This window comes from Hypomesus transpacificus, chromosome 11 (assembly GCF_021917145.1).
Source record: "Hypomesus transpacificus isolate Combined female chromosome 11, fHypTra1, whole genome shotgun sequence".
Lineage (NCBI taxonomy): Eukaryota > Metazoa > Chordata > Actinopteri > Osmeriformes > Osmeridae > Hypomesus > Hypomesus transpacificus.
Window position 1 is genome coordinate 11,959,634 of NC_061070.1, and position 24,156 is coordinate 11,983,789.

Genomic DNA, 24,156 nt, shown 5'->3' on the forward strand with positions numbered 1-24,156 from the left:
TCATTTAGCAGACGCTTTTATCCAAAGCGAGAAGTCTTGGAAGTCAGTCTTCCTCCACTGCATTCTTAACAGTTCATGGAATACTGGATCCCTAGGGCACTATTTAACCACTTCTGCTAGTTTAACCTTCTGTCTTCCCCTATTAAGTTCCTCCAGTTGCCATGTTGAAGGCAGCTGGCCCAGACAGCTTTCACAGGCACATGGGAGCAGACAGCGAGCTGTCCAAGCCACAGGGAGAAGCCAGAGTTTGGGCTTTCAGCTCCATCTGCTACCCAGGGAGCCAGAGCAGAGCTGGGCAGGGACGGGGTGACCCAGATCACAGGCAGGGTATTATAAATGGCATTACCGTATCATGTGACCTCTCCAGTCCTGTGTACCAACACAGGCCTCTGCTTGGGGCCGCAGCAACCGCCTAGCACTGCCTGGCAACGGCAATGTTGGAATGATGTTCACCCACTGGATATAAATAAGCACTGAAGTTTTATTTTGAGTCGGGGCAAACATGCTGACACACTCAAACATAAATATAGAGCAACCTGGACACGCCAAGTAGCAGTTTGTATTGAACTTTACCAGATTATTGCACATACTTGTCTAGAAGAAAAAATCTGAAATGTAATACTGTAAAAATGTTCCAACCTTTAAAATAAGCAACCGAGCACTGCTCTCTTCACAGCATTATTCCTATCAGCAGTCAGAAATCAAGCCATGCTTTCTAGCATTTTCTTAATAAACGATTTGCTCCGTAGCTCTAGGGGTGTACAAAAAAAATGTCCAACTGTACCTCATCTTTTACAAAACCCAGTTAGATGTACAATTTAAAAGGCAAGCTGATCCTAGTGTCTCAATCACTGCTGACTGCTCGGTGGCCTAAGGCACGGCTGGTGACACGGCTCTCACGCCGAAGCTACGTCTCGGCGGGGAAGCGGAATCCTGAGGGTGTGCGTCGTCGTCGCCGGCCTCATCACGAGGACGCGACGACGCCGCCGCAGCTGCCCACGTGTGGGGTCAGCAGGTGCAGGAGCTCCAGGTAAAGCTCGATGCGGGCGAGGAGAGGAGCGGTCTTGTCCGCTCGCAGTAGCTTCGAGTACACGTTTTTGTAGGTCTTCAGAAGCTCCTCGTCCTTATTGCTGGAGAGAGAAACAGTGACAAGTTATTTTCTTTTTTTCTTCACCCGAACGCCTAGACAGGCCTCGTGTGTCGTCGACAGCGGCGTCTCAAACGGGGTCCTTCTCTTTTTACCTTGGTTTGCGCTTCGCGGCGGCCATCAGCTTGATCAGCTGCAGGAGGAGGAAGGAGAAGCTGGGCTCGAACACGCCCATCAACGTCATCACTTCCTGTACGTTCAGCCCTAAAGACACAGTAGCATCAGCGGTGCTGGCAGGACCGGAGAACTCTGGGCCGTCTGTGCCTTCCTTCTGTCAGGATGAGAGAGAGAGAGGGGAAGGGACATTTGCAGTGAATGACTTGCGGCCGTATCAATCTATAATCATTCACGCTTGTGTGGTATTTCGGTCATTTTTTGTGTTAACTACAAGAAAAGTGGTAGAATTCATTAGCGCTTTGGGTAGAGAAAAGGGCGTTATAATCATTTAAAATAAGGCTTTTGAACGGCCATCTTTGCTAGCTGTGTAAGCCGCTGCTCTGGTGTCGTACCTCTGTGTGTTCCTCCTGCAGCTCCTTGTGGATGAGCTGAAAGGCATGCTGGGTATCAGACAGGACGTCCAGAGCTCCAGTCAGGGTCTTCAGCTTGGCCCCGCTGCTGCTCTGACCTGAGGGAGGCGAAAGGCAGAGAGTGGCCAGGCGGTTTGGAACCCAAACAGTCCATCAACCCTAACCTGAAGTCCATGATCCAGGACCAATGACTTGCCCGTCCATGAGCTCGGGGCCTGACAGACCACTGACCTGTCATGGTGAACTCGGCGAAGGCCACTCTCTCCAGCAAGGTGCGCAGCAGCTCACAGGGCGCGTCCTTCAGGCTGAGGAAGAGGCGGATGGCCTTGCTGTAGTGCAGCTCCGCCAGGCTGCGGTGCTGCTTCCTCAGGTGCTCGTTCCCCACCTAGTGGTGAGGTGGGAACACTGCATCAAGACTGAACGGTCCAATCAAACACAAAACCAGCCATAATTGCTAAGGAAATTAGGCATACTATAAACACGGAAATATACGTTTTACGTGTACAATGTTACAAAATGTGGATATAACTAATCATAGAACAGTGTTGATAACGAAGCGTGCATGTGGATGGGACAGCCATACCTGGTTCCGGAAGCAGCTGTGATACATGGAGGCCAGGCGGTGGTGGATGGTGGCGGCCCGGTAATGGTAGAGGGGCTGGCGGGCCGACTCAGTCTGCAGGTCGCAGTACTTCAGAGACTTCATCATGGACTCGGTCACCTCACGCTCAATCTGACACACGACAGAATCGGTATGACATCACAAGGGACAAGGTCAACCTTTGGGAGACAGTATACATGACAGGGCTGGATAGCTGGGCACCAGTCCAGTCCAATGATTGTTTTTTTATGTATTCGTTGGCAATTTTCGTTTCATCTCATCAGATTTGACTTCCGGGTTGTGTGGTTGTCACCGTGTACCTGCTCCTGGGCCTTCCTGGACAGAGGGGCGTAGTCCTGCAGCAAGGTGGCCAGGGTGAAGTAGGTGGTGGACAGCTCCCAGTTAACACTGTCCCACACTGCTGGGTGGCTCCCTCTGGTGGACAGAGACTTCATAGCCCTCTGGTAGTAGTCTATGGCCTGGAGAGCAGGAGGGGAGAGTGGGACAAAGAGAAGAAGTAAGAAAGGAGAGTTTTTTTTTTTTTTTTTAAGTAGAGCAGTGATGGGGTGAGAGAAAAAAAAATTTAAAAGGGGGAAATAAAAGACGGTTTGCAAGTGAGAAGATAACGAGGGTTAGGGCGCAATGTTTGAATCCCACGGCCTTTGCCGTCCCACTCGAAAGCTGAGCCTGGCAGAGACCTTGTTGTAGTAGAGGGCCTCCTCTGGGGAGAACTCGCCCCTGCTGTGGTCTGCAGACACGGCGCAGTGTGCCTGGGCGCAGATCCTCATCAGCCTGCCGGTGTTGCACAGCAGCAGGGCCGTGTTGGTGAGGTCGCCGATGGCGTGAAAGTCCTCCATGCCCTTCTCGAAGCAGGAGAAGCTCTTCTTCCACATCTCCTGCTCTGCCACGGACACAAACTTCTTCACTGCGGAGTGAGGGAGGGGAGGGGGGGGGGAGGGTAGGAAGGACGTGGAGTTGGACAGGAAGTAAAAAAAAAAGAGAAACAAGGCGTAATAGAGTTTAAAAAACACAGTTTTTGGGGAAGCCGGCGAGTTTGTGTTCAACATCGGGCTTTTCTCGCCCCCGTCATCCAGGAAGTCGCCTCACCTTCCTTCTCCGTCTGCATGGCGGCCGCCTGGTTCATGTAGAAGACGCCGATCTCGTTGCGGATGTTGCCCAGCCTCTTCAGCACCTGCGGCTGCTGCTCCGGCCCGTGCTCCTTCACCGCCCCCGAGGTCAGCAGCTCGTGGGCCGCCTCGTAACACTTGCTGCTGACAAACAGCTGGTACTCCGGGTCCATGGCCAGCTCTGTGGCCATGTTGAAGGCTGTGGGGGTGGGAAGAGGAGGAGGAGGAGGAGGGGGGTTGGGGGGGTAGAAGCAGACAGACAGGCAAGCCACAGAGGAGTTAGTCAGACAATGCTGCTCTAACCTCTGAAAAAGGGGCGTAGACTCTCAATATCGGTGTGTCACCATGGTCACAGCATGAAGCTTCCACTCGACTATCAAGGAGATCATCCGTGTGTGGTGTGTTTTGTTCCAGGTGTGCGTGTGTGTGCTAGTACCCTGGCAGCTGCTCTCTCTTTGCAGGCTGTGCAGGATCTCCTGGTCCTCCCTGGTCTGGTAGTTGTACTCCTCCAGGTAGGCGGCGCGGTTGCTGGCGTTCTGGGCCAGCATCAGCTGGATGTCCCCACACAGAGACAGACACTGGCTGTGGAACAGCAACACCCTCGGGTGCAGCGCGCTGCTCACCGAACAGTAAGCATCTGCGGAGGGAGGAGGGCCCGCGGAAATAGATGAAAAAACAGAGAGAAGGAAGATATTGAAAGATCGATTTGGACGTTGAGAAAGTCATTCGGAGCACTTGGAACACAGATCTCTCCACTACCTACAACCCGGGTTCCCAAAGCGAGCGTTAGCCTAGCACAACAAGCCCACGTTTCCCACGAATCCCCGAGCGCCGAGCCGTACCGTGACACTGCAGGGCCAGCTTGATGTAGCGCAGCGCCCGTCCGTACTTGAGCAGGTTGGTGGCGGCATCGGACAGGACGTAGTAGGCCTTGGAGGCCTTGAAGAAGAGCTGCAGCTTCATCCGGTGCTGCCAGGAGCCGGGGATCATCCCCGACCTGGTGGGGAGCTTCTGGTCCTCCTGGAACGGACCCACTGGAGGACCAGAGGGAGGGGGGAGAGGAAGCCAGAGAACCGAGGAGAGAGTCAAAGGAGAAGAAGAAAAAAAAAAAAGAAACCAAGAGAGGGGGTGAAGAGAGATAGACGAAAGAGACATTTAAAACAGAAGGGTGAATTAGTACCCCGGTTCTCTGAAGCCAAAAGAAGGGCTGACAGTATCGTAGATTGTGTACGGAAGGGGTCTGTTTGGGGGGTGGCTAACCTCTGTCCAGGAGGAGGGCGATGCCTTTCTCCGCGCCGCAGGCCCCGCTGGCGCTCCTGTCCTCGTACTTCAGGGGGATGGGGGTGTTGGGGTCGGCCGCCGGTAGGTCGCTCTCCTTCTTGATGCTCCCGTCCACCGCCTTCAGGCCCTGGCGACATGGCACACAGGTCACAGGTCACCACAGCGCCTCACGACTCATCTGCTGGGACTGGGCATCATCCCACGCTGGGGACGTTCAGTCTCTCCCAGCCGTGTGTTTCCGGAAGGACCCCACACACACCCACCTTCAACACGTAGCTGAGGACGTGGCGACACTTCTCCTCCTTGTCTTGAGAGACGGCGAAAGCGTAGCTCGGCTGCAGAGGGGAGGGGGGGAAACAGCGAGGATTCGTCCCGGTCTTAGAACGTAAGACTCATTTAGCACAGCAACGGTTTGTGTTACAATTCTATTCAACTCCCTTTCTTTTCAAATGGTCAATGTCTCTTACCCGAATCTGGTGGGTGGACTTGTACTTCTCGGGCACGGACAGCTCCCATACAGACTTGATGATGGCAACGGCCTTACTGTCGTCGGGCAGGTTGGAGCAGGTGCTGTAAGCGCCGTTCTCGTCGCTGTCCTCCGGCAGGTCCTCTTCATCCTCTTCCTCCTCCTCCTCGCTATAGCTGTCCTCCGACCCCCCTCCCTGCAGAGACTCGCCGCCGTCCTCCTCGGGGGGCTCGTCCAACTGGAACAGCTCTGACAGCATGTAGTGGGCCGAGGCGATGATCTAAACCAATCACAGAGAGAGCAGGGGGCGGAGTGGAGGATGACCCAAGGGAAGTGAGGGCGGAGCGGATCGATTGATTGGAGTGTACCAACTGCAGCATTATTTAGGGTGGGATTTCATGCTGGACTAGTCAAGTGTCTACCTGGGGGTGTCTCTCCTGGTCCAGCAGCTTGACACAGTTGAGTAGCAGTGTTCTGATTGTGCCATAGTGCTTCCTATTCTGGTTGGTCTTCAGCATCATGTTGCTGGCCACTCTGCCACAAACAAGACAGCGGACTCTTAACCAAAACATGCCACTTATTCATCTAAACCTTACGGGAAACACTTGCCTGAGTGAAGTACATACAATGAACATGAGTCCACCTGGTGGTGTAAAATAGCCATTACAGCTGTGTGTACAGGAGCCATTCATTGTGTCTGACAGGTAGGGTACCTACTTATAGAGCAGAACAGCCACCGGGAGGGTGAACGGGTTCTGGCACTTCTCCTCTGCTGCCTCCTCACAGAGAGTGGTGAGGTCATACAGCTTCACAATGTCACTTCCGCTGGCTGGGAACGAGGAGAAACGGAGAGTCATCAGGGTGAGGGCGGGAGGGATAAGGGTCGACACACCGCTGAAGGGTTTTCATGCATGCATGCTGGTGCCTTGCCTTTGAAGAGCCAGTAGGTGTGACCCTCTTTGGTGCAGTTGGACTTGAGGAAGGATAAGATGTTCTGAGCAATGTCTTTAACCACCCTGGTGGAGAAGGTGGAGTTGTCCAGATCGGGGATGTCCTCAGTCTTTATCATCTCATATTTCTGATGACAGAAAAAGACATTTAGAACAAAAGAAAACACTATATATTCTCCCAGTGTCGTGTACAACTTAGTAGTGTTTCATTTACCTGGACGATACCATTAACATGAAAGCACATGACTAGCTCTGGAACGTTGCACATCAGGTTGTCCAGCCAGTAGTCTATACCCGTGAGAATATTAATCGGTTTATTGTTGTCCCTGAAAGAGGAAGAACATTCTAGATGTTAGATAGAAAAACGGTACAGTTGGCAGACAGAGGATCCCAGAGGGAATCTTGTACGAAATCAACCAATACAAATAAACTGTGTACTATATGCATGTGATTCTGACCTGAGTCTCAAACTGACAGCTGGGTAGCGTCCTCCTCCAAATATTGGCATGTTGGAGCCCACCAGCATGTGGATGTCCTCAAAGGTCCACATGATGTTACGCACAAAGTCATTCCTCAGACCCTGCGTGGTGAAGCAACAAGAGGTAATCAAGTCAAGACCCCGACATCCGTCCCTACATCCCAACAGCCCTGCGTATAGTCGTAATATGTCCCTGTGGGTACCTGACTGCTTTCCCCCTCGTTAAAAAGCATTGGGAGGTTCTGTTCTTTGAGGACCGAGGTCACCTGACCCAAGGCATACTGGTTCTCCATGGAATCACATTGCTGAGGACAGGAGACAAAAGGCAGCAGTCGGGTCAATGTCGGTAGAGTGACGACAGAGTGCGAAAAAACACTGTTCATTCCCGCTCCCAACGGTCGTTACCCCTTTATGTGCGCCGGACTCCTCCGCGTCGGAGCTGGCGCTGGTGAAGGTGGCGGGCCAGGAGGGGGCAAACTCCTCCCCCTCACACTCCTCCTCGCCCTGCTCGTCTGGGTGCTCCTGTACCTGTTCCGCAGCTCCGTCCCCATTAATACTGGACAACAACATGGACACCATCAAAATCAATAAGCTCCAAGAAAAACGTATCTAAAGTGCATTCATGTCGTCCGAGTTGTGCCAATGGGTGATGTTTGGCACGAAATTGCTTTTCCAAACCCTTTATTTCGAGAGATACGTCATCAAAGTCCTCACCTGTAGTAAAGGAATTTGGACAGGATGGCTTTTTGGTACCAGTGCTCTTTACTCTTCTTCTTCCTTTGCCACTTCTGGTCGATCAGCCTCTGGTAGAACTCCTTTAGCCATGCCCAATCGCCCGTCTTTCACAGAGAACACAGTAGCAAAAAATACCATGATTCACCATCATCTTCGTTTCAAGCCGAGGTCAATCTAATCAGGCTTGTCAGAAGGCTGGGTGTATACCTGTGAGGACTTCATGAAGAGCTCCTGAATGTCCAGTTCATCCAGGAGGAGAGTCCGGCCCACACGATGAACCGCCATGCTGACATGGGACTTACTGTAGGGAATTTTCAGCAGCTTTTTGATGTTCTGAGTTGGGAAAGGGCGCAAAGCAATTTGGCTTATTTTCAAACATTCCAATGAAACTGTTCTGCTTCATGTATTTTTTTTTCCTCATGTTCCCAACCTCTGAGTCTGACACCACGTCAACATCGTCACCAATGGAGTCGATGAATTCATAAGCCATCCCAAAACTGTGGGGATAGGAAAGCATTCAGATGAGCATGGATCAAATGTGCTGTACTGTATGGCACAAACCCTCCATCTTGCACCTCACACTTTACCATACTTGGAAACCGCAGTCCAATTGTGATGACAATATCTGTGAAACATGTTCATGCCAAGGGTCCCAGAGCTCGTACCTGGAGAATGGCTTGCTTTTGCTGCTGGACCCTAGAACAGTGGTTCCTGCAGATCCCAGCTGGGGGTTTTCTCTAAGCCAGTTGGCAGGAGGCAGTTTAAGGTCGGTCTTCTCCTGCAGCAGTGCGTAGGTGGTGGGCGGAGGGGCAGCAGAGTACTTGACCACTGCACAGCTCTTTATTTCATTGTTGCCCAGGTACGACTCAGGCTCCTGATAAAATAAGTAAGAAAATGCACAGAAGTCGAATGACAAACACTAGATTCAGTGACAACATGGTAATTACACTGGTAAATTATTATACTGGTATGCGCTTGTCTAAATCCACATGTAGCACATTGACAACAACCTAGCAGTAGCCTACTATGTTAAAAGGCTAGCTTACCTGTCTGCGGCAGACGTCTCCACCACTACTCCCATTCAACTCTTCACTCACAGAATCAGAGTGAACACCACCATCTTCCTTGTTTTCAGATGATCCGCTCATGTTGCCTGTTTTGTATATGGACACTACACATCCATGGTTTAACTACCTAACTAGCTAACGACTCAAAGTTTATATATTTACTGCGACTTAGCAAAGCTGGTTAGCTACCAAACTAGGGACCAGGCTGGACAACCCCGACTGGTCGCAACAATAGCAGCCAGTTGCCATTAAGGTAGCTTGATTTAAAATGAATACAAATGCGTTTTCTGTCTGATTTCCAAAATAACAAACACAGCTTCAGACCTTTTGGTAGGATGCGTGTGTGTGTGTGTGCGTGTGTAAAGTTGATAATGTTCAAGTATAACCTCCGGTCAGATTCAGAAAGAAAGCAAAATAAAAGCCCTACAGCAAAAATGCAGAAAGTACAAATAGACAAATATTAACATCAAGAAACAATTTTTACAAATATTCTGTAATATTACCTGCGTATATCTAAACAATAAGAAATTGTATATCGGGGTTGTGGGCTGGACTGGATGTGATGGTGTGAGTGAAATAAGTCTTTTAATTTGAAATGTACGTTCGCACTTTTGCTTGTTTTAGTTTTGTAAGCGTGTGCAACCCGGAAATGGTTAAGCTTTCGGTTCACTTCCAGAAAAATCTAGAACGAAATAAATATTTTGAAGATATAATCAATCAATAAACCGCATGACTGTCATTATTTTTTTAATTTGTTAATTCGTTATTTACTTAATATTATTCATTTATATTATCAGTAACATACTTTAGAGTTAAATATGTTCGCATTTAAAGACTACATTCTTGAAACAAAAGAAATCTCCACTTTAAATGAAAAATAAATCTTACACTGTAAAAGTGCATTATTTGTATATTATATATTCAAAAACTGGTTGTTCCCAGTTTCCGCTTCGCGTCGTGCCTAACAACTCCCCTTACCTGTTCTAAAATCAGCGTAAACCACGGCCTCTTGGGGCTTATTGCTTAATTTTACTATCTATTTTTGTGAGCCAAAGTTTACTAACTCTGGAATGTCAAATCTATGTTTTGAGCATGTTTCTACAGCTACACAGCCACAATGTTTTCATTCTAATGAGAAGACCTTCAGTACCAACCAAGATTATGTAAGAAGTACGTGAGCACTGAGATTTAAATGTAGTTTGGTATTTCAATATTGTCAAAATGACAAAAGGTGGAAAGAGATATTCCCTAATGGAAAATGATGGAAAATGGGTAAGATTATTTTGGATAGTTGGTCTCTTGTGATGTTTGTTGTGGCTTGTACAGCAATAATTGTTACTTTGAATTTTTTAATTAAATATATGGATGTTTTGTAAATAAGTAATCAATTAATGTTGATAAAATGTATCAGTTTATTCATGCAGACGTGTCAGTTACTGAAACTACCAGACAGGAGGCTTGCACAAGCACAAGACCTATTCTAAATGTAAGAGTCAGCATGCCTTGGATCTAACACCGAACATATCCTAAATATTTCTCACAATGGAACAAGTGAGAATTGTCTACTAACCTAAAAAAACTCTAGTAATCTAACCTTGATATATGTCAATGCCACGGTCTGGCATAATGGGCCTGCATGAACCTACATACTATACTCTTTGGAATGTGGTTCTGTTTTGTCTTGTAAATTATTATTCTTTTTGCAGAAAAACACAGGGATAAGCTATCCGTTTTCAGCTCACGATAACAGATCAGCATTGCAAGACAACATCAAAGTATTTGATGATGTAATTATCACTCTTCCATTTTTTCCAGCATTTTACACTCAACAAATTGAAAATGCATACAACTGTAAACAAAGCACTTTTCTATCATGGTGTTCACCATCACAGGGCTTGGGGCGAAAGAAGTGCCTGGACGAAAGGAGACAACAAAACTCCTCCTGTCTGCGCAACCATGGTGATGTGACCGACTCGGGGTTGACCAAAGCAGACTTCTCAGCCTATCACACAGACTACCCAGACAGCCAGTCTACAGGTAGTGCTACCTTCAGGCGTTTCCCCAGAAACCATCTGGAAAAGTCCACCGCAGCTGCTAGTGCCTTGGAAGCAGAGCCGTTCATGTGGTTTGGAAGGCATGACTTGGACCACCCTCTACCCCTGGGAGTTTGGGCTGCTACCAACTGCTCTAGTACCTTCAAGACAAAACACCATCCGCATAACCAGCATCAGAATAAGAAATGAATATTATCTGGGTGCTCTTCAAAATTGGAGAACAGTATTGTCTTACTAATGTAAATAAAATGTGTGTAACAAAATCTTCTGTGTGCATGGCATGTGCATGACCTGGATTTATAATATTTGACCTATGCACTTTTGGAAAGCTCTCTCCTGGAAGTCGCTTTGGATAAAAGTGTCTGCTAAATGAATACATGTAAATGTAATGTAAATGTGTAAAGAAGATGTATCAGTAAGATGAGAGCTGTCATAGAGACCGATTGGAAAATAGTACAGAAAGTAGGCCAACATCTAATATTTTAGGCCTACAACTATTTTAGGATGATTATGATTTTGACCAGATTCCTATTGATGCCACCAATACCAACAAGTTTGTATTTGTTTTGCACATCCTCTTCTTAATGTAGTCATACAGACAATGCGCGTTGTGTTTAATTGCCTTTAACTGCTTATACATTTTCAGAATTATAATACTATTAATATTATTAATATAATATATATTATACTATTATAATGTATATTATTATGTTATTATAATAATATATGTATTTCATGTTCAGTCATACACATTTTTTTTTAATCTTCTTTTGAAATACGATGTGGGGTCAATTTCATGGGGTCAAAATTCTGGTGTAAGTATTTGACCTATTTGTATTGGGTTCATACGATTTAACACGAAATCGTTGGGAATTGTAGTTCTTTCAACTGAATGCGAAACAAAGATGTTCTTTGTTCTGAGTGGGTTTTGGTAACTTTGAATACTGTTTGATGCCCATGTGTTTGAAGTAAAAAAAAACGGAAAGCTGTGAGCTTTGTAATTTATTTATAGTGAGTTGCCATTACTTTGACTCACAATTGCGTCACTTCTGGGACCGAGCAGAAAGAGGAAGAGGCGGGTGTCCACACTGCCACACAGCAACATTCCAAGCCTCTATCACTGGAGTACAACCAGGTAACATTATACGAGACATTACGAGTGTTATCCAAACTGACATACCGAAACTCGCTGTAATTTATTGAAAAAGACTCGGAGGTCATTTAGAAACTGAAATTAGACTTTAAAACTGAATGATTTTGCACCCGAACAGAAAATGAGTTGTTAGACAACAGCGACACTCCCCACCAGCTGTCAAACTTTACCTTAGTTTTATTGTAAATGATAATTTGTTGCCATTTTTGCGGGGGATTTAGCAGTTTGGTTGATAGCATTTTATTATAACTAAAACTGTATTGTATTCAAATATTTTAATTTGACTGGCTTTCACGAGAAGCTTGTGTGTGTATGTGTGTGTGTGTGTGTATGTGTGTGTGTGTGTATGTGTGTGTGTGTGTGTGTGTGTGTGTGTGTATGGCAAGAGGATGACACTTTTCTGCAGGCATATGACTAGCTAGGGCATAATTGACAAAAGCATTCAGGCGAAACAAATGTAGGATTTGTCAAACTCACAAGACCATGTGTTCATTGTGCACACCGGCTCTTTCTCTCACTCCTTTCTCCCTTACACACACACACACCCACACATATACACGCACACACACACACACAATGCCTCAGTTGAGATGATCCACAGCCTGTTCCTGATCAACCCTACGGGTGACATCTTCCTGGAGAAGCACTGGAAGAGTGTCATCAGTCGCTCGGTGTGTGACTACTTCTTCGAGGCCAAGGAGAAGGCAGTGGAGCCCGAGAATGTGCCCCCTGTCCTGCGCACCCCCCACCACTACCTCATTAGCATCTACAGAGACAAGCTCTTCTTCCTGTCCGTCATCCAGACGGAGGTGCCCCCGCTGTTCGTCATCGAGTTCCTGCACCGGGTGGCTGAGATGATCCAGGTGGATCAGACCTACGCTGTGGTGTAGCACTCAAAGAGTTATGGAACTCAGCTAGATAGACCATAGAACCATAGACCATAGAACTGGTGACGGGGCTGTCTCATTTTGTTATTTTGTCTGCTAGCTATGTCTATCTGTTATATCATTATTAATGATTGCACTGTTTCCCTTCAATTTCAATACTTTATTGACATTTGACTATTGACAAAGGCCCCCCAATACACCACACACACACACATTCTCCAGATATTAATGATTAGTGTAGAGTGTGTCATTTGAGTTGACTGTTGGCAGGGTAGAGTGTAAACAGATTGTGGCTTGCACAGGACTACTTTGGTGAGTGTTCGGAGACAGTCATCAAGGACAATGTGGTCATCGTGTATGAGCTGCTGGAGGAAATGCTCGACAACGGGTTTCCCCTGGCAACCGAGTCCAACGTCCTCAAAGAGATGATCAGACCACCCACCATCCTGCGATCGGTCGTCAACACACTCACAGGTAACCAGGAAATCAATGCTTTACCTTCAATCTTTATTCTCTCACATTGTATCTGATCCAAGGCTGTCCTATTCAAGTACCTACCACAGCAATCATACCATACCCTGTAGATTTGATATTTAAGCCCTAAACTCTGTCCATTCCCATGAGACGTACCAAAAAATGGTGCACTGCTTTTTTTTAGGTCTTGCGGAGCTGCGAGTTTGCAATAAAAACTAGGAAGTCGTGTTGTGAAATGCCTGTTCGAATAGATTTGAACAGTTACAGCACTGCAGCTTTGTTGGTCTATTGTACCTCAAACAGCATGCATCACAAAACACCTTGTTTGGTAGAGTGCATCAGTGTGGCGGTCATTTGTGTTTTGTGTATAAACCATAACTTACCACACATCGTACCATACACTTAGTTTTTAATTTATGATGTTGGTGTTATCCAGGTAGTAGTAATGTTGGTGAAGGTTTGCCCACGGGTCAACTGTCAACTATCCCTTGGAGGCGGGCAGGAGTGAAGTACACCAATAACGAGGCCTACTTTGATGTTGTGGAGGAGATAGACGCCATCCTGGACAAATCAGGTACATCCAGCTCTCTGTCCTTCTCTCCTTAAGATGCATAAGAACAGTAATTGAAAATACATTGACATTTACATTGAATTCCAATAGTTGTACTTGTTCCAAATGGGACATAAACTTGAAACGTGAACTTAATACTTAGCAGAAATAGTCTTGTGGCTGTAAAATGTAATTTTTCAAGAACAGCATCTGTTGGTGTCCAGGTACAACAGTGTTTGCGGAGATCCAGGGAGTGGTTGAAGCCTGTGTGAAACTTTCTGGGATGCCTGACCTGACACTCTCTTTCATGGTGGGTCCCTGTGAGTGTGAGTGTGTGTGTGTGTATATGTGTGTGTGTGTCTGTGTGTGAGGGAGAGGCTCTCCAGAAACGGTCCCATTTCAAACCTGTGCCAATTGAATGGTTGCAGAATCCCCGTCTCCTAGACGATGTGAGCTTCCACCCTTGCGTGCGCTTCAAACGCTGGGAGTCGGAGAGTGTCCTCTCCTTCATCCCCCCTGATGGAAACTTCACACTCATGACCTACCATGTCAGTGCTCAGAAGTAAGCACAACAAACCCGAAACATGAATCGCTCTGCGTACTCCCCAAAACACACGCCCAGCTGCCCCGCACCCTAGAAACAGGAAATAGGCCTGTCCGACGTGTAATCCTATTTAAGACTTTGACTTGTGTTACTGCATTGCACAGCTACCTAAAGAACAAACGCATCCCTGTAACCCAGTCCTGTCGTGACTGCCTTCTTCCTTTCACCTCTGCTCCCCAGCCAAGTAGCCATCCCTGTGTATGTGAAGCAGAACATCAACTTCTTTGAGAGTGCTTCCTGTGGGCGTCTCGACATCACCGTGGGCCCCAAGCAGACCATGGGGAAGACTGTGGAGGGGGTGATGGTCACCCTCCACATGCCCAAAGTTGTCCTCAGCGCCAGCCTCGTTGCCACGCAGGGGGGTTACACCTACGACCTCGCTACCAAGGTAACCCACTCATTTCCTGCCGGAATATTGCCAGGGCAACGATTTGTCATCTCGATGTGGTCTTGTTTATTGTCCACGCTGCATCGATTCACTTTTTCTCCCGCAATCTACACTTCTTGACTTTGATCTTTCCTCTCCTCTTATGAACCCTTTTTTTCTTATGCTTTTTCATCCTCTCCCCCCCCTTCCCTTAATATCTGTCTGTCTGTGTTGTGCTAGGTGCTGGTGTGGGACATAGGGAAGCTAAACCCTCAGAAGCTACCTAACCTGAAGGGCAGTCTGAGTCTACAGGCTGGATCCCCGAAGCCGGAGGAGAACCCCTCTCTTAACATCGACCTCAAGATCCAGCAGCTGGCCATCTCAGGTACCCCCTGACCTCTTGACCTTTTCCTCCTGACTTCAGCCACCCCTCAGTATTTAACCAGCTTTCACTGTCCATGTGTAGCTTTGCTGTCCATGTTGTTTGTATTTGACACATTGGCATTAAAGTTATTGAGACTTCTTTTTTTTCTCTTGACATTTCCAGGGTTGAAGGTGAATCGCCTGGACATGTATGCCGAGAAATACAAGCCGTTTAAAGGGGTCAAATACGTGACGAAGGCAGGAAAGTTCCAAGTGCGGACATGAAGAGGGATTCCAGATAGGTTAAAAGTCAACTATCCAACATGCCAAACAAGTGTCAAGGATGCCACCCCCTACAAGTGTCAATTCTCAAACTTTTATATTACCCTGCTCCATAGGATTCTGGGTTATTTATTGTGTATAGCATTCAAGTACATGTTACTGGTTTGAACTGGAATTATGTAAAGGAAATTAGCCTTAAGAATCTCTCCTCTGTGGTCATGAAGTACAATCAGAATAGCTCCGGTTTTAAGTGTTTTATGGATCGTTGTATCTTCCTTTGGTGGAGGGACAGCTGTAAATGTAATTGCTTTGAATATTGTTGTTTGTCAAAAACCTATTGAATGCTGCCTTATGGGAATATTAGGAGGCATGAGCCCTATGTGCACACACACACACAAAGCATCCTCACCTGTTTTCTGAGTGTTCAACTGTTGTTTCCCAGTGCGCCTTTTTCTTACACAACCGGATTCCAAAGCTGTTTTGTATAGAAGTTTATTTTTTGAGAACGGTGTCCTAACCAACCACAGCTAATATGTGAACCTATATAAGCTTTGCAGTGTGTCACACACGTTTGAACTCAGCACACGTATTCACACCAGTGGCCTTTGCAGATAATATGCTTGTCTTGTGTTGTACAGTATGTGCCAAAGACTTTTTCACCCCAACTTGAAGGAATAATGGGAAAAAATCTCAATGGATGGATTTGGACAGCGATGGGTTTCAATGGTGTTCCAAACCATCTATGTGTTTTGATCTTGGAAAGTGCCTAAAATGACGGATTGTTAACTGGTTTGTCGTTGGAATACGAGTTTTAATTACTGCTTGTGTAGGACAATGGGGGAAGGCCGTCTCAGGAAAACGCACACGTATGACCCGTTTACCTGCATCACAAAATTTGTTCACACACTTCGAATATCTACACAGGACTTTCACAAATACAATCTGTGTTTCAAGGGTCACACTGGGAAGAGTAACTAATCTGGAGCACCTGTATGTGTCAAAATCTGTACTCCAGCTTTGAGGCCTTTACATTATAGTGTTTGAAATGTGAATATATCCCTGTGCATCTGACTCTTTGCTTAGTTCCTACTGCATTTCTTGCCACCCTACATGCAGCACACATCAGACAGTCTGAGAAAGGCACTTCCAAAACGCAGCTGCCTTTTATAGTGTGAATTGTAAAGGAGGAGTCTGAAGTGAGTTACTAGCTTTGTACTTTATTATTCCAAGGCACAGCAGATTGTGTTGGCAGGGCAGTAGTCAGACATACATTCAGAGTGTGGAACAATGTGTACACATAAACACCCTAACACTCAAGTCAGTCAGTCAGTCAGAAAACACTGTATAGGCACCCTTAACCAGTCCTTCAGTCAGCGGAGTGCTACACACTCTTCTGAAGGAAAGTACTGGAAAGGATCAAGCTGCTATTCAGTATCTGTGATGGGACAGACAACTATAGGTGACTCGTTAACTAGTTCAGCTAACTTGGTGCTGTGCACACAGTGGCAGCCTTCATACTACAGTTCAATCATACATTGTTTCTCAAATGAAGATGGCTCACACACACGTACATACACTCGACCCACCCCATGTCACCCATAGATAACCGCTTCACCACAAAACTGTCCAGCCTAGGCTGACAGGGCCTTAGGCTGGGCTTAAGCAGATGCTTCAGTAATAATTCCCTCTAACATCAAAGTATTTCAGACGTATAAGACCACCCCTGAGTTCTACATGAAATGCTAGATGTTGTTCGTTTCTAGGATTCACCAGGGCTGGGGGTAATACTGATGGGTTCAGCTAGATATGAGTTACAGTACACAATGTAGTACAATACAGTACACAAACCTCAGCCCCTTGCTGCCTGAAAACATCTGATAATTGTCTTGGATTGAATCACCACTTACATACAAAGGTCTATGTTCATCACTAGTCATTATTATTAAACAACAGGGCATTTGCTCAGTGGCTCCATTCACTTAAACACCCCAACACAGCAGAGCCCCACCTTACGGGTCTAAATACCATAGCACTGTGACATTATTCATGTCAACAGTTTCACACAACGTTCTTCATATTATTATTGACAAGCCACCGGGGTCTTGTGAAAAAACACTCCCCTACTAACACACACACCAGTCCTCAGAACACTAAGTGACTGTGTACTACTAAACTGCCAGAACCTGGGTCAAATGCACAAAATATTAGTTTTTGGGGCATAATTAAAATGATTTGAGGGTGTGTTTGAGTTAGTTACCTCAGAGTTTACTGTTGTGGTATTGTTGCAAATAGTGCCTGACCCAGGCCTTAAACTGACAGGATGGTAGAGCAACAATAGGTCAGCTGTGTGCATGTCTGTCAAGAATGGCTTTGACTATCGTTCATGATAAAGTATCAAAGTAAAACAGTTCAACTGTTCAGATCATACAGAAAAAAGGGCTTCATCTAATAACTAGCTTAGGTATCACACTGCAGAAACATGGTACTTATTCTATCATCTTTGAAACTATAAAATGATGTTAGACCCAACTTCTCAAAAAATAAACACGTGAATTTTCTTTCCTTTAGTTTGTGCTTTTAAAGTTGAGAGTAAATATGCTTTACGGTCAAACAAATCCTTTGGCATAGTTCAACATGGTAACACTTGAAATAAAACTACAGTCAAAGAACATGAAGCACACTTGGGAAGCACCCGTTAAAATATCACCTGATGTTAGCCTATTGGATAAATAATATCACACAAAAACAGATCTCACAAATAAATGTGTTAAAAAGTGTTGCCACTCAACGTAAACATGAAGCGGGAGAGCTGGTGTCCCATCAGCCAGGGGCACTCATGCCTGTTCAACCCTTAGCTGAATGTCATTTGCAATAAGACAACAAAATATGTACATTTAGACAATAAGAAAAACTCCACTGGTAAAACAGAATCTAAAGTAAACGTCAAAAGCTTGTACTGTCATAAAGAGAGGGGCAGAGAGACAGTTCATAGATCACTCGCTTTTTTAAGAAAATAGAAAAAACATTTCATGCTAAAAATATACCTGGGATTTTGGATAAACCTTTTGTAACACAACATACCAAAAAATATATATTAAAAACCTTTTGTGGTTGTCCTAACATGTTACAGTTACAGATAAAGGGATATCTTGTGAAGCAAAGCTGTGCTCGAGCCAGAGAAGAGGGGCTTCTAGCAGTAATCTGGTTCCTAGGGTTCGAAACACACCAGAGTCGAGTTCACCTGCAGGTTTTGCCTGTTTTGTAATGTTCTGTGTGTGGGCATTTTGAGTGTACTGGGTGTGTACTATACTGTATGTTCATAAAGTTACGTGTCTGTGTGCTACCAGGAAGTGTGTGTGGTCAACATCAAGGTTGCATGTGTGTGTATCTGGTACACAGTACTGTTATCTCTGCGAGCAGGTGTGTGTTTACTGGTACCAGGGGGTCTTGCGCACCCAGCGCAGGGTGCAGCCTGAGTCTGTACGTATCTTGATGGACGCTGCCTCTGCTTCTCTCACTGTCTCCTTCACAGACTGCATCAGGTTCTGAGCATTGTGGACCAGCATATCTGTAGCCTGCAGGGGATGGAGGGAAGGAGAGGAGAGGTCGAAAGAAAAATGGCCCATGTGAGAGATGTAGATCTGTGAGGTAGGTCATTTGGAGGAGAGGGACTACACTGTGGTCCTGTGTGTGTGTGTGTGTGTGTTTGGTGTGTGTGTGTGTGTTTGGTGTGTGTGTGTTTTGGTGTGTGCGTGTGTGCCATACCTGTTCTGACTCCTCCTCGCTGATGTTGGTTCGTCCCAACATTGTGGCTTTTACAGTGGAGAGGATCTTCAGCTGAGTGCTAATGGTGGGAATACGCTCACACACCTGCAGAAAGAAACACAAACACACAACACAAACACACAACACAAACACACAACACAAACACAAGTCACAATCACTATAAATTCAGTGTGGTTGTGCTCTGGTCAATAAATCGTGCGCGTGTTTTCCGTTAAGTGTACACGTATGTGTACTCTCCACACCTGTAGTAGGTTGGTTCTGATACGTCGGTCAGTACACTGCTTGGCCACCTCTTTAGCCAGTCGGGTGACCTCATCGGAGGCTTTGGCAATGTCCTTGGCACACTGGATCAATGCCCGCTTGTTACCGCTGCCGCCACGCACCAGACGAGACATCTCCGCCATAAGCAGGGCCATCCGCTTGGCTGCCCCGATGATGTCATTACCCTAGAGAGAGAGGAGGCGGGGGACAGAAGTCAAAGGTCAGGGTGGGTCAGACTGTCATGGTTTCAGTGGGATGTTGAAAGAAGCACATGCCGTTGTTATAGCAACCCCTTTTTCATATATGATGTTGTACATGGCCCTCCTTCAAAACTAATTATCAGTGACTGGTCATCATGTTTTACAACGCCGTTATCCAAATGCTGAAACCTTTTCTGTAGTGTACATTGAAACACACAAAGTATTATAGCATTTCGATCAACCATCAACAGTGGCAGCAAGCAGTGAAAGAGCGGTTAGTGAACGTGACCAGGCCCTGGCTCCATGTTCTCCTCCAGAGAGTGGAACAGAGGCACAAGACCCTCAGGCTGCAGCCCACCGCCCCGCACAGCAGAGGTGAGCTGAAGTTAGCTGTCATGATGCCAACGCTAGCAGTTTAGTAGCATCCGTGAAGTGTTAGCATGTGATTCGGTTGTGCTGGGATCAAATGATCCGGCAAGCTCAGGATCAGCTGGTGACCATGTCATAGAAGCAGGCACACAAGCAGGCAGGCCAACTGACTTAGAAAACGACATCACTTTGGGAAACTGTCATCCTTGGCTTCACAGGTTGGCCAGAGGCAGAGTGATTGACAGCAGCGACCACCTGTCAGAGTGACTGGCTCGTCCTTCTTTAAAACACTCTCCTCCAATCAATCACGTGAACACGACTGGTAGGGACTTGTGAGGCCAGCCCCAGTTTATCCATCGGGTGCAGCAAACGCCATTCCAACAATCCTCAATCTAAGCACAAACCCAGCATAACCATGTGTGAACTTTGAATCTGCTTGTGATGCAGCAGCAACAACAACAACCACATTAGCAGCCATGGCTGGTTGAAGGATTCCATGGTAATGACGGATGCAGAGTTGAAAGTTCCCACGGTGCAGTCAGGATGTAGTAGCCAGTGGTTGGCTGCGAAAGCCCCTCAGGGTGTGGCTTAAATCCAGTGGGCGTGTCTGTACCACACAGGGGCCTCCATGTGGTGCTTTTGTGTGTGTTTGTGTGTGTGCGTGTGTGTGTGCAGACCTTGCTGGACCACTTGCGGGCCTCCTGATGTAGAGATTGGGCGGCTGCCAGAATAGGTTGATTGACAGGCTGGTTGGATGGCATCATCAGGAGCTCAGGTTCATAGTCATCCTCACCGTCAGTATACTCATCTTCATCATCTACCTCCCTCTCTTCCACTGCCTCCTCATCCTCAGGCTGGGGGAGGAGTGCAGGGGGGAAGGGAAGGGGGGATGGAGGTGGGATGGGGAGGGAGGGAAGCATGAAGAAAGGTAAAGATATAGTTCACTGAGAGAGGATCTAGAGGAAGGGACAGAGGCAGAGAGAAAGTCTAGCAAAAGAGGAGGAGGTGGAGGATAGTTCTACAAGGGTGGAGGAGGAGGAGGAGGAGGAGGAGGTGGATAGTTCTACAAGGGAGGAGGAGGAGGTGTAGGATGGTTCTGCAAGGGTGGAGGACGAGGAGGAGGGTTGATGAAGACATTCTTATGCTATACAGTAAAAGCGAGGAAAGGAAATGGAGGCTTTAGAAGGTACGGTGGAGGGGAAACAGGCAGCATAGACGTAAGACCATTCTAAACTATGCTCGAATGCCAACACTAAACCCGACTTCCAGAAAGAGAAAGGCAACAGTTACACCTGATAGCCTGCTGGGAGTTTTAGTGGTTTCGAGTTCAGGTTTAGTTGAAGTCACTGTCGAGTCATGTGGCCTATTTTTCTTGCAGCCTTTGTTCCCATAGATAACACTGTTTAGACTACATAGGTCAGGAACAGGGAGGAGCACTGTAGTCGGGTGAAAACAGTCTCCGTCCGAGCTTCTCTATGAAATATCTAAAGATGTGATAAGAAGACTTAGTGATAAAGAAGGGCAGAACGTCCTCACTGATAACACAAGAGATCCACCCTGTTCATAGAAAGATCTGGAAGTCCCCTACTGTAGAAGAGGCCCAGCTTGGCATTAGAACCACACACCGCCACTCCGCTAAAACAGACAGAAGAACGTGAAGAGTGATTCGGTTGACTCTGCTCTGACTCTCTCCACGACGGGAGGCGGGTGGCATTTCTCTTGTAGCAGGAAAGGCTAAGGGTTCATTAGATAGCCTCCACATGCAGAACCCCCCTGAGGGTCTGTCTGTGTGTGCGCGTGTGTGTTTATGTTTGTGTGTGTATAAAGTAGCGACCCTGCATGCAGACTCTCCTCCAGTCGATGACAGTTTCCAGTTCTCCTCTGAAATTGGAATCCAGACACAGATCTCCACATTTCAGAGACACACACAGTCTTATGAGAAAATAACAGCAGTGTATTTCGGGATCGAGCCATCGCACCCGCAGGACATCAAAGAAGATTCGAATCCTCATTGTACGTCTCTAAAATCTGCACTGGCACTATGAAGATTCATCATCATGGCCTACTGCCCCTTCTTGGGCTTTGGCCACCAACAGTTCTCCAGACATCTGGATCCTGAGCCTGGCTCCTGCCAGATATATTGATGTGTATGTCATGTCCCGTCAACTCCCATTACAAACCTCTGCTCTACAGTTTTTCTCGGCATCTGTTTACACACTAACTGACCGCTCTGTCCGCAGGACTACAGCACGTGCGCGCGCGTGTGTGTGTGTGTGTGAGGTTTCACTGACTTTGCTTGACCACTTGCGAGCCTCGTCATGTAGTTGCCTGGCAGCCACCATCATGGGCTCGCTGACCATCTCCCCGGCCTTCTGCTCGGGGAACTCCTCGTCCCTCTCTTCTGGGGGCGGGGGGCGGGGGGGGGGCACCTCTCCCTCGGGCAGGGGGGGCTTGGGGGGTGCCTGCTCATCACTCACCTGGGAGGGGCCAACACACAAACACCCACACACGCAGACGGACTGTGTCAGCCTTCATGATCAGCATGAAAATCTGCAAAGTTATCCGGAACAAGTATGGGAAGTGTGCTGAGTAAGAGGAGGCAGAGCGAGAGAAAGCTAGAGGGAGTAGGCGACACAGAGAGAGAGAGAGACAGAGAGAGAGAGAGAGAGAGAGAGAGAGAGAGAGAGAGAGAGAGAGAGTGAGAGAGAGAGAGAGAGAGAGAGAGAGAGAGAGAGAGAGAGAGAGAGAGAGAGAGAGTGTGAGAGAGGGAGAGAGAGAGAGAGAGAGAGAGAGAGAGAGAGAGAGAGAGAAACAGAGAGAGAGAGAGAGAGAGAGAGAGAGAGAGAGAGAGAGAGAGAGAGAGAGAGAGAGAGAGAGAGCGAGAGAGAAAGAGAGAGAGAGAGAGAGAGAGAGAGAGAGAGAGAGAGAGAGAGAGAGAGAGAGAGAGAGAGAGAGAGAGAGAGAGAGTCTGTGTGTGTGTGTGTGTGTGTGTGTGTGTACTTACATGCAGCTGGTCTAGGTCTGGGGGTGGAGGGGGGAAATCAGGCTCCTGGGGCTGGAAGGCTTCTCTCACCTTCCCCACCGATGCCAGGATCCTCAGACAGGAGTCTAGGAAGGCCTTCTGAAGAGCTGTGAAAGATTCAAGAGGGAACACAAGTCAGATGTGTGAGAATGTGTCTTTGTGTTTGTTTGTGTGTGTGTGTGAGTCCTGTATGTGAGTGTGTGTGTGAAGACTATACATATTGGTTGTGTGTGTTGACCTGGGTCCTGTATGTTCCCAGCCACGGCCTTGGCATCCATCACCATGGGTGAGATGGTGTGTGAGAGAACGTCGGAGGCGTGTTTGACAGTGTCTCGGAATCGCGGGTCCTCAGAGTTCTCCACTTCCCTCTTTGCCACCAGCAGCACCCGATTGGCTCGCCTGGCTATGCTGGTTGCCCCGGCAACAAGCATCTGGGGCTGTACGTTGGCCATGGCAACACGGCATTTGTCGATGTCCTTCTTGATGGCCTCCTCAGAGGCATCCAGCAAAGACTTGGTGTCAATAGCCTCATCTACCAGACCTGTCGACACACACCACACACACACACACACATCACACACACACAAACACATACCACACAGGATTCTCATCCTCAAACTAGCCGTCCATATTGAAATCCTTTTCAAAATAAGAAAGATACCATGCCCTTCTCTTGTGCGTCTTGTGTTAGCTAAGCTGGCTTATTCGGTCATTCTGACCCCGGGTCAGGTTTTTACCTGTGAGTCTCTCCACATTGTCGATCCACTGGTTCTTCATGGTGTCAAAGTGTTCATACGCTGCCTGGTTCCCTGGGTTCTTCAGCAAGATACGGGCAGCCGAGGTCACCTACGTGCAGATAGAGGAAGTGCGTGGGAGGGAGTCTTCTGACAGACACGTACAAACAAGAAAAGCCCTGGCACCCTCTCCGGGGCGTACCTGTGGTGTGAGTTCCCTGGCATGCTTCACTGCGGCGTGGATGCCCTCCACCGTGCCCTTATTGGCTGATCCTACGGCAGCCGCCTTCTCCGCCGTGGCCCCCAGACGCCCGGCGTGAGCCTCAAAGTTCCCCGCGCGCTCGTCAAACACCTGCCAACACCGGCACACGCCTGTTAACGACTCGCACGCAAACACACAAGCCCAGAACGTGTTTCAGCCCGACCAATTGAGGCTTCGATGATACTCGTCCACGCCTCGATCACAGAACACATACACAGATATGGACTCGTAGTGTTTGACTGGGTTCCACCGCTCAGAGGCAGTACTGACCTCCTCCCTGTTGGGGGCATCAGGGGGAGCAGTGGCAGACACAGCCAGCAGCTTGATCGGGGTGGTGGTGTCACTGAACACATCCGACACTTCCTGTGTCATCACTTCCTGCATGCGCCCCTTTAAATCCTGCAGATAC

General features: G+C 47.4%; 4 protein-coding genes across 4 annotated transcripts in view; 2 read left to right on the forward strand and 2 right to left on the reverse strand.

The window, feature by feature from the left end:
- Positions 1-94: 94 nt before the first annotated feature.
- Positions 95-8,953, reverse strand: edrf1 (erythroid differentiation regulatory factor 1). Its single transcript, XM_047029996.1, has 25 exons — positions 8,359-8,953; positions 7,978-8,186; positions 7,743-7,809; positions 7,520-7,645; positions 7,292-7,416; positions 6,983-7,133; positions 6,781-6,882; positions 6,558-6,679; positions 6,314-6,425; positions 6,080-6,227; positions 5,867-5,978; positions 5,572-5,683; positions 5,151-5,429; positions 4,947-5,018; positions 4,663-4,810; positions 4,245-4,436; positions 3,839-4,039; positions 3,383-3,601; positions 2,974-3,200; positions 2,596-2,754; positions 2,258-2,407; positions 1,906-2,059; positions 1,657-1,772; positions 1,243-1,418; positions 95-1,130 (listed from the first exon to the last, which is right to left on the reverse strand). The coding sequence occupies exons 1-25, from the start codon at positions 8,458-8,460 to the stop codon at positions 965-967; spliced, it is 3,747 nt and encodes a 1,248-aa protein (XP_046885952.1). The 5' UTR covers positions 8,461-8,953; the 3' UTR covers positions 95-964.
- A 613-nt stretch (positions 8,954-9,566) lies between these two features.
- Positions 9,567-10,622, forward strand: tex36 (testis expressed 36). Its single transcript, XM_047029410.1, has 4 exons — positions 9,567-9,651; positions 9,791-9,865; positions 10,086-10,166; positions 10,272-10,622. The coding sequence occupies exons 1-4, from the start codon at positions 9,601-9,603 to the stop codon at positions 10,620-10,622; spliced, it is 558 nt and encodes a 185-aa protein (XP_046885366.1). The 5' UTR covers positions 9,567-9,600.
- Positions 10,623-11,490: 868 nt separating this feature from the next.
- LOC124473813 (AP-3 complex subunit mu-1) lies at positions 11,491-16,184 on the forward strand. Its single transcript, XM_047029497.1, has 9 exons — positions 11,491-11,568; positions 12,172-12,449; positions 12,776-12,947; positions 13,384-13,521; positions 13,722-13,807; positions 13,926-14,059; positions 14,282-14,489; positions 14,709-14,853; positions 15,016-16,184. Exons 2-9 carry the CDS (start codon positions 12,177-12,179, stop codon positions 15,114-15,116), a joined length of 1,257 nt encoding a protein of 418 aa, XP_046885453.1. The 5' UTR covers positions 11,491-11,568; positions 12,172-12,176; the 3' UTR covers positions 15,117-16,184.
- LOC124473747 (vinculin) overlaps positions 15,718-24,156 on the reverse strand; it is a 16,098-nt gene continuing 7,659 nt past the window's right edge. Inside the window, exons 5-14 of the mRNA XM_047029411.1 lie at positions 24,018-24,146; positions 23,688-23,837; positions 23,489-23,597; positions 22,990-23,292; positions 22,734-22,858; positions 22,021-22,206; positions 20,407-20,583; positions 19,142-19,345; positions 18,879-18,983; positions 15,718-18,688 (exon numbers count right to left, since the gene is read on the reverse strand). Of these exons, the coding sequence (XP_046885367.1) occupies positions 18,542-18,688; positions 18,879-18,983; positions 19,142-19,345; positions 20,407-20,583; positions 22,021-22,206; positions 22,734-22,858; positions 22,990-23,292; positions 23,489-23,597; positions 23,688-23,837; positions 24,018-24,146 (1,635 nt within the window). The 3' untranslated portion in view covers positions 15,718-18,541. The remainder of the gene's footprint in view (positions 18,689-18,878; positions 18,984-19,141; positions 19,346-20,406; positions 20,584-22,020; positions 22,207-22,733; positions 22,859-22,989; positions 23,293-23,488; positions 23,598-23,687; positions 23,838-24,017; positions 24,147-24,156) is intronic.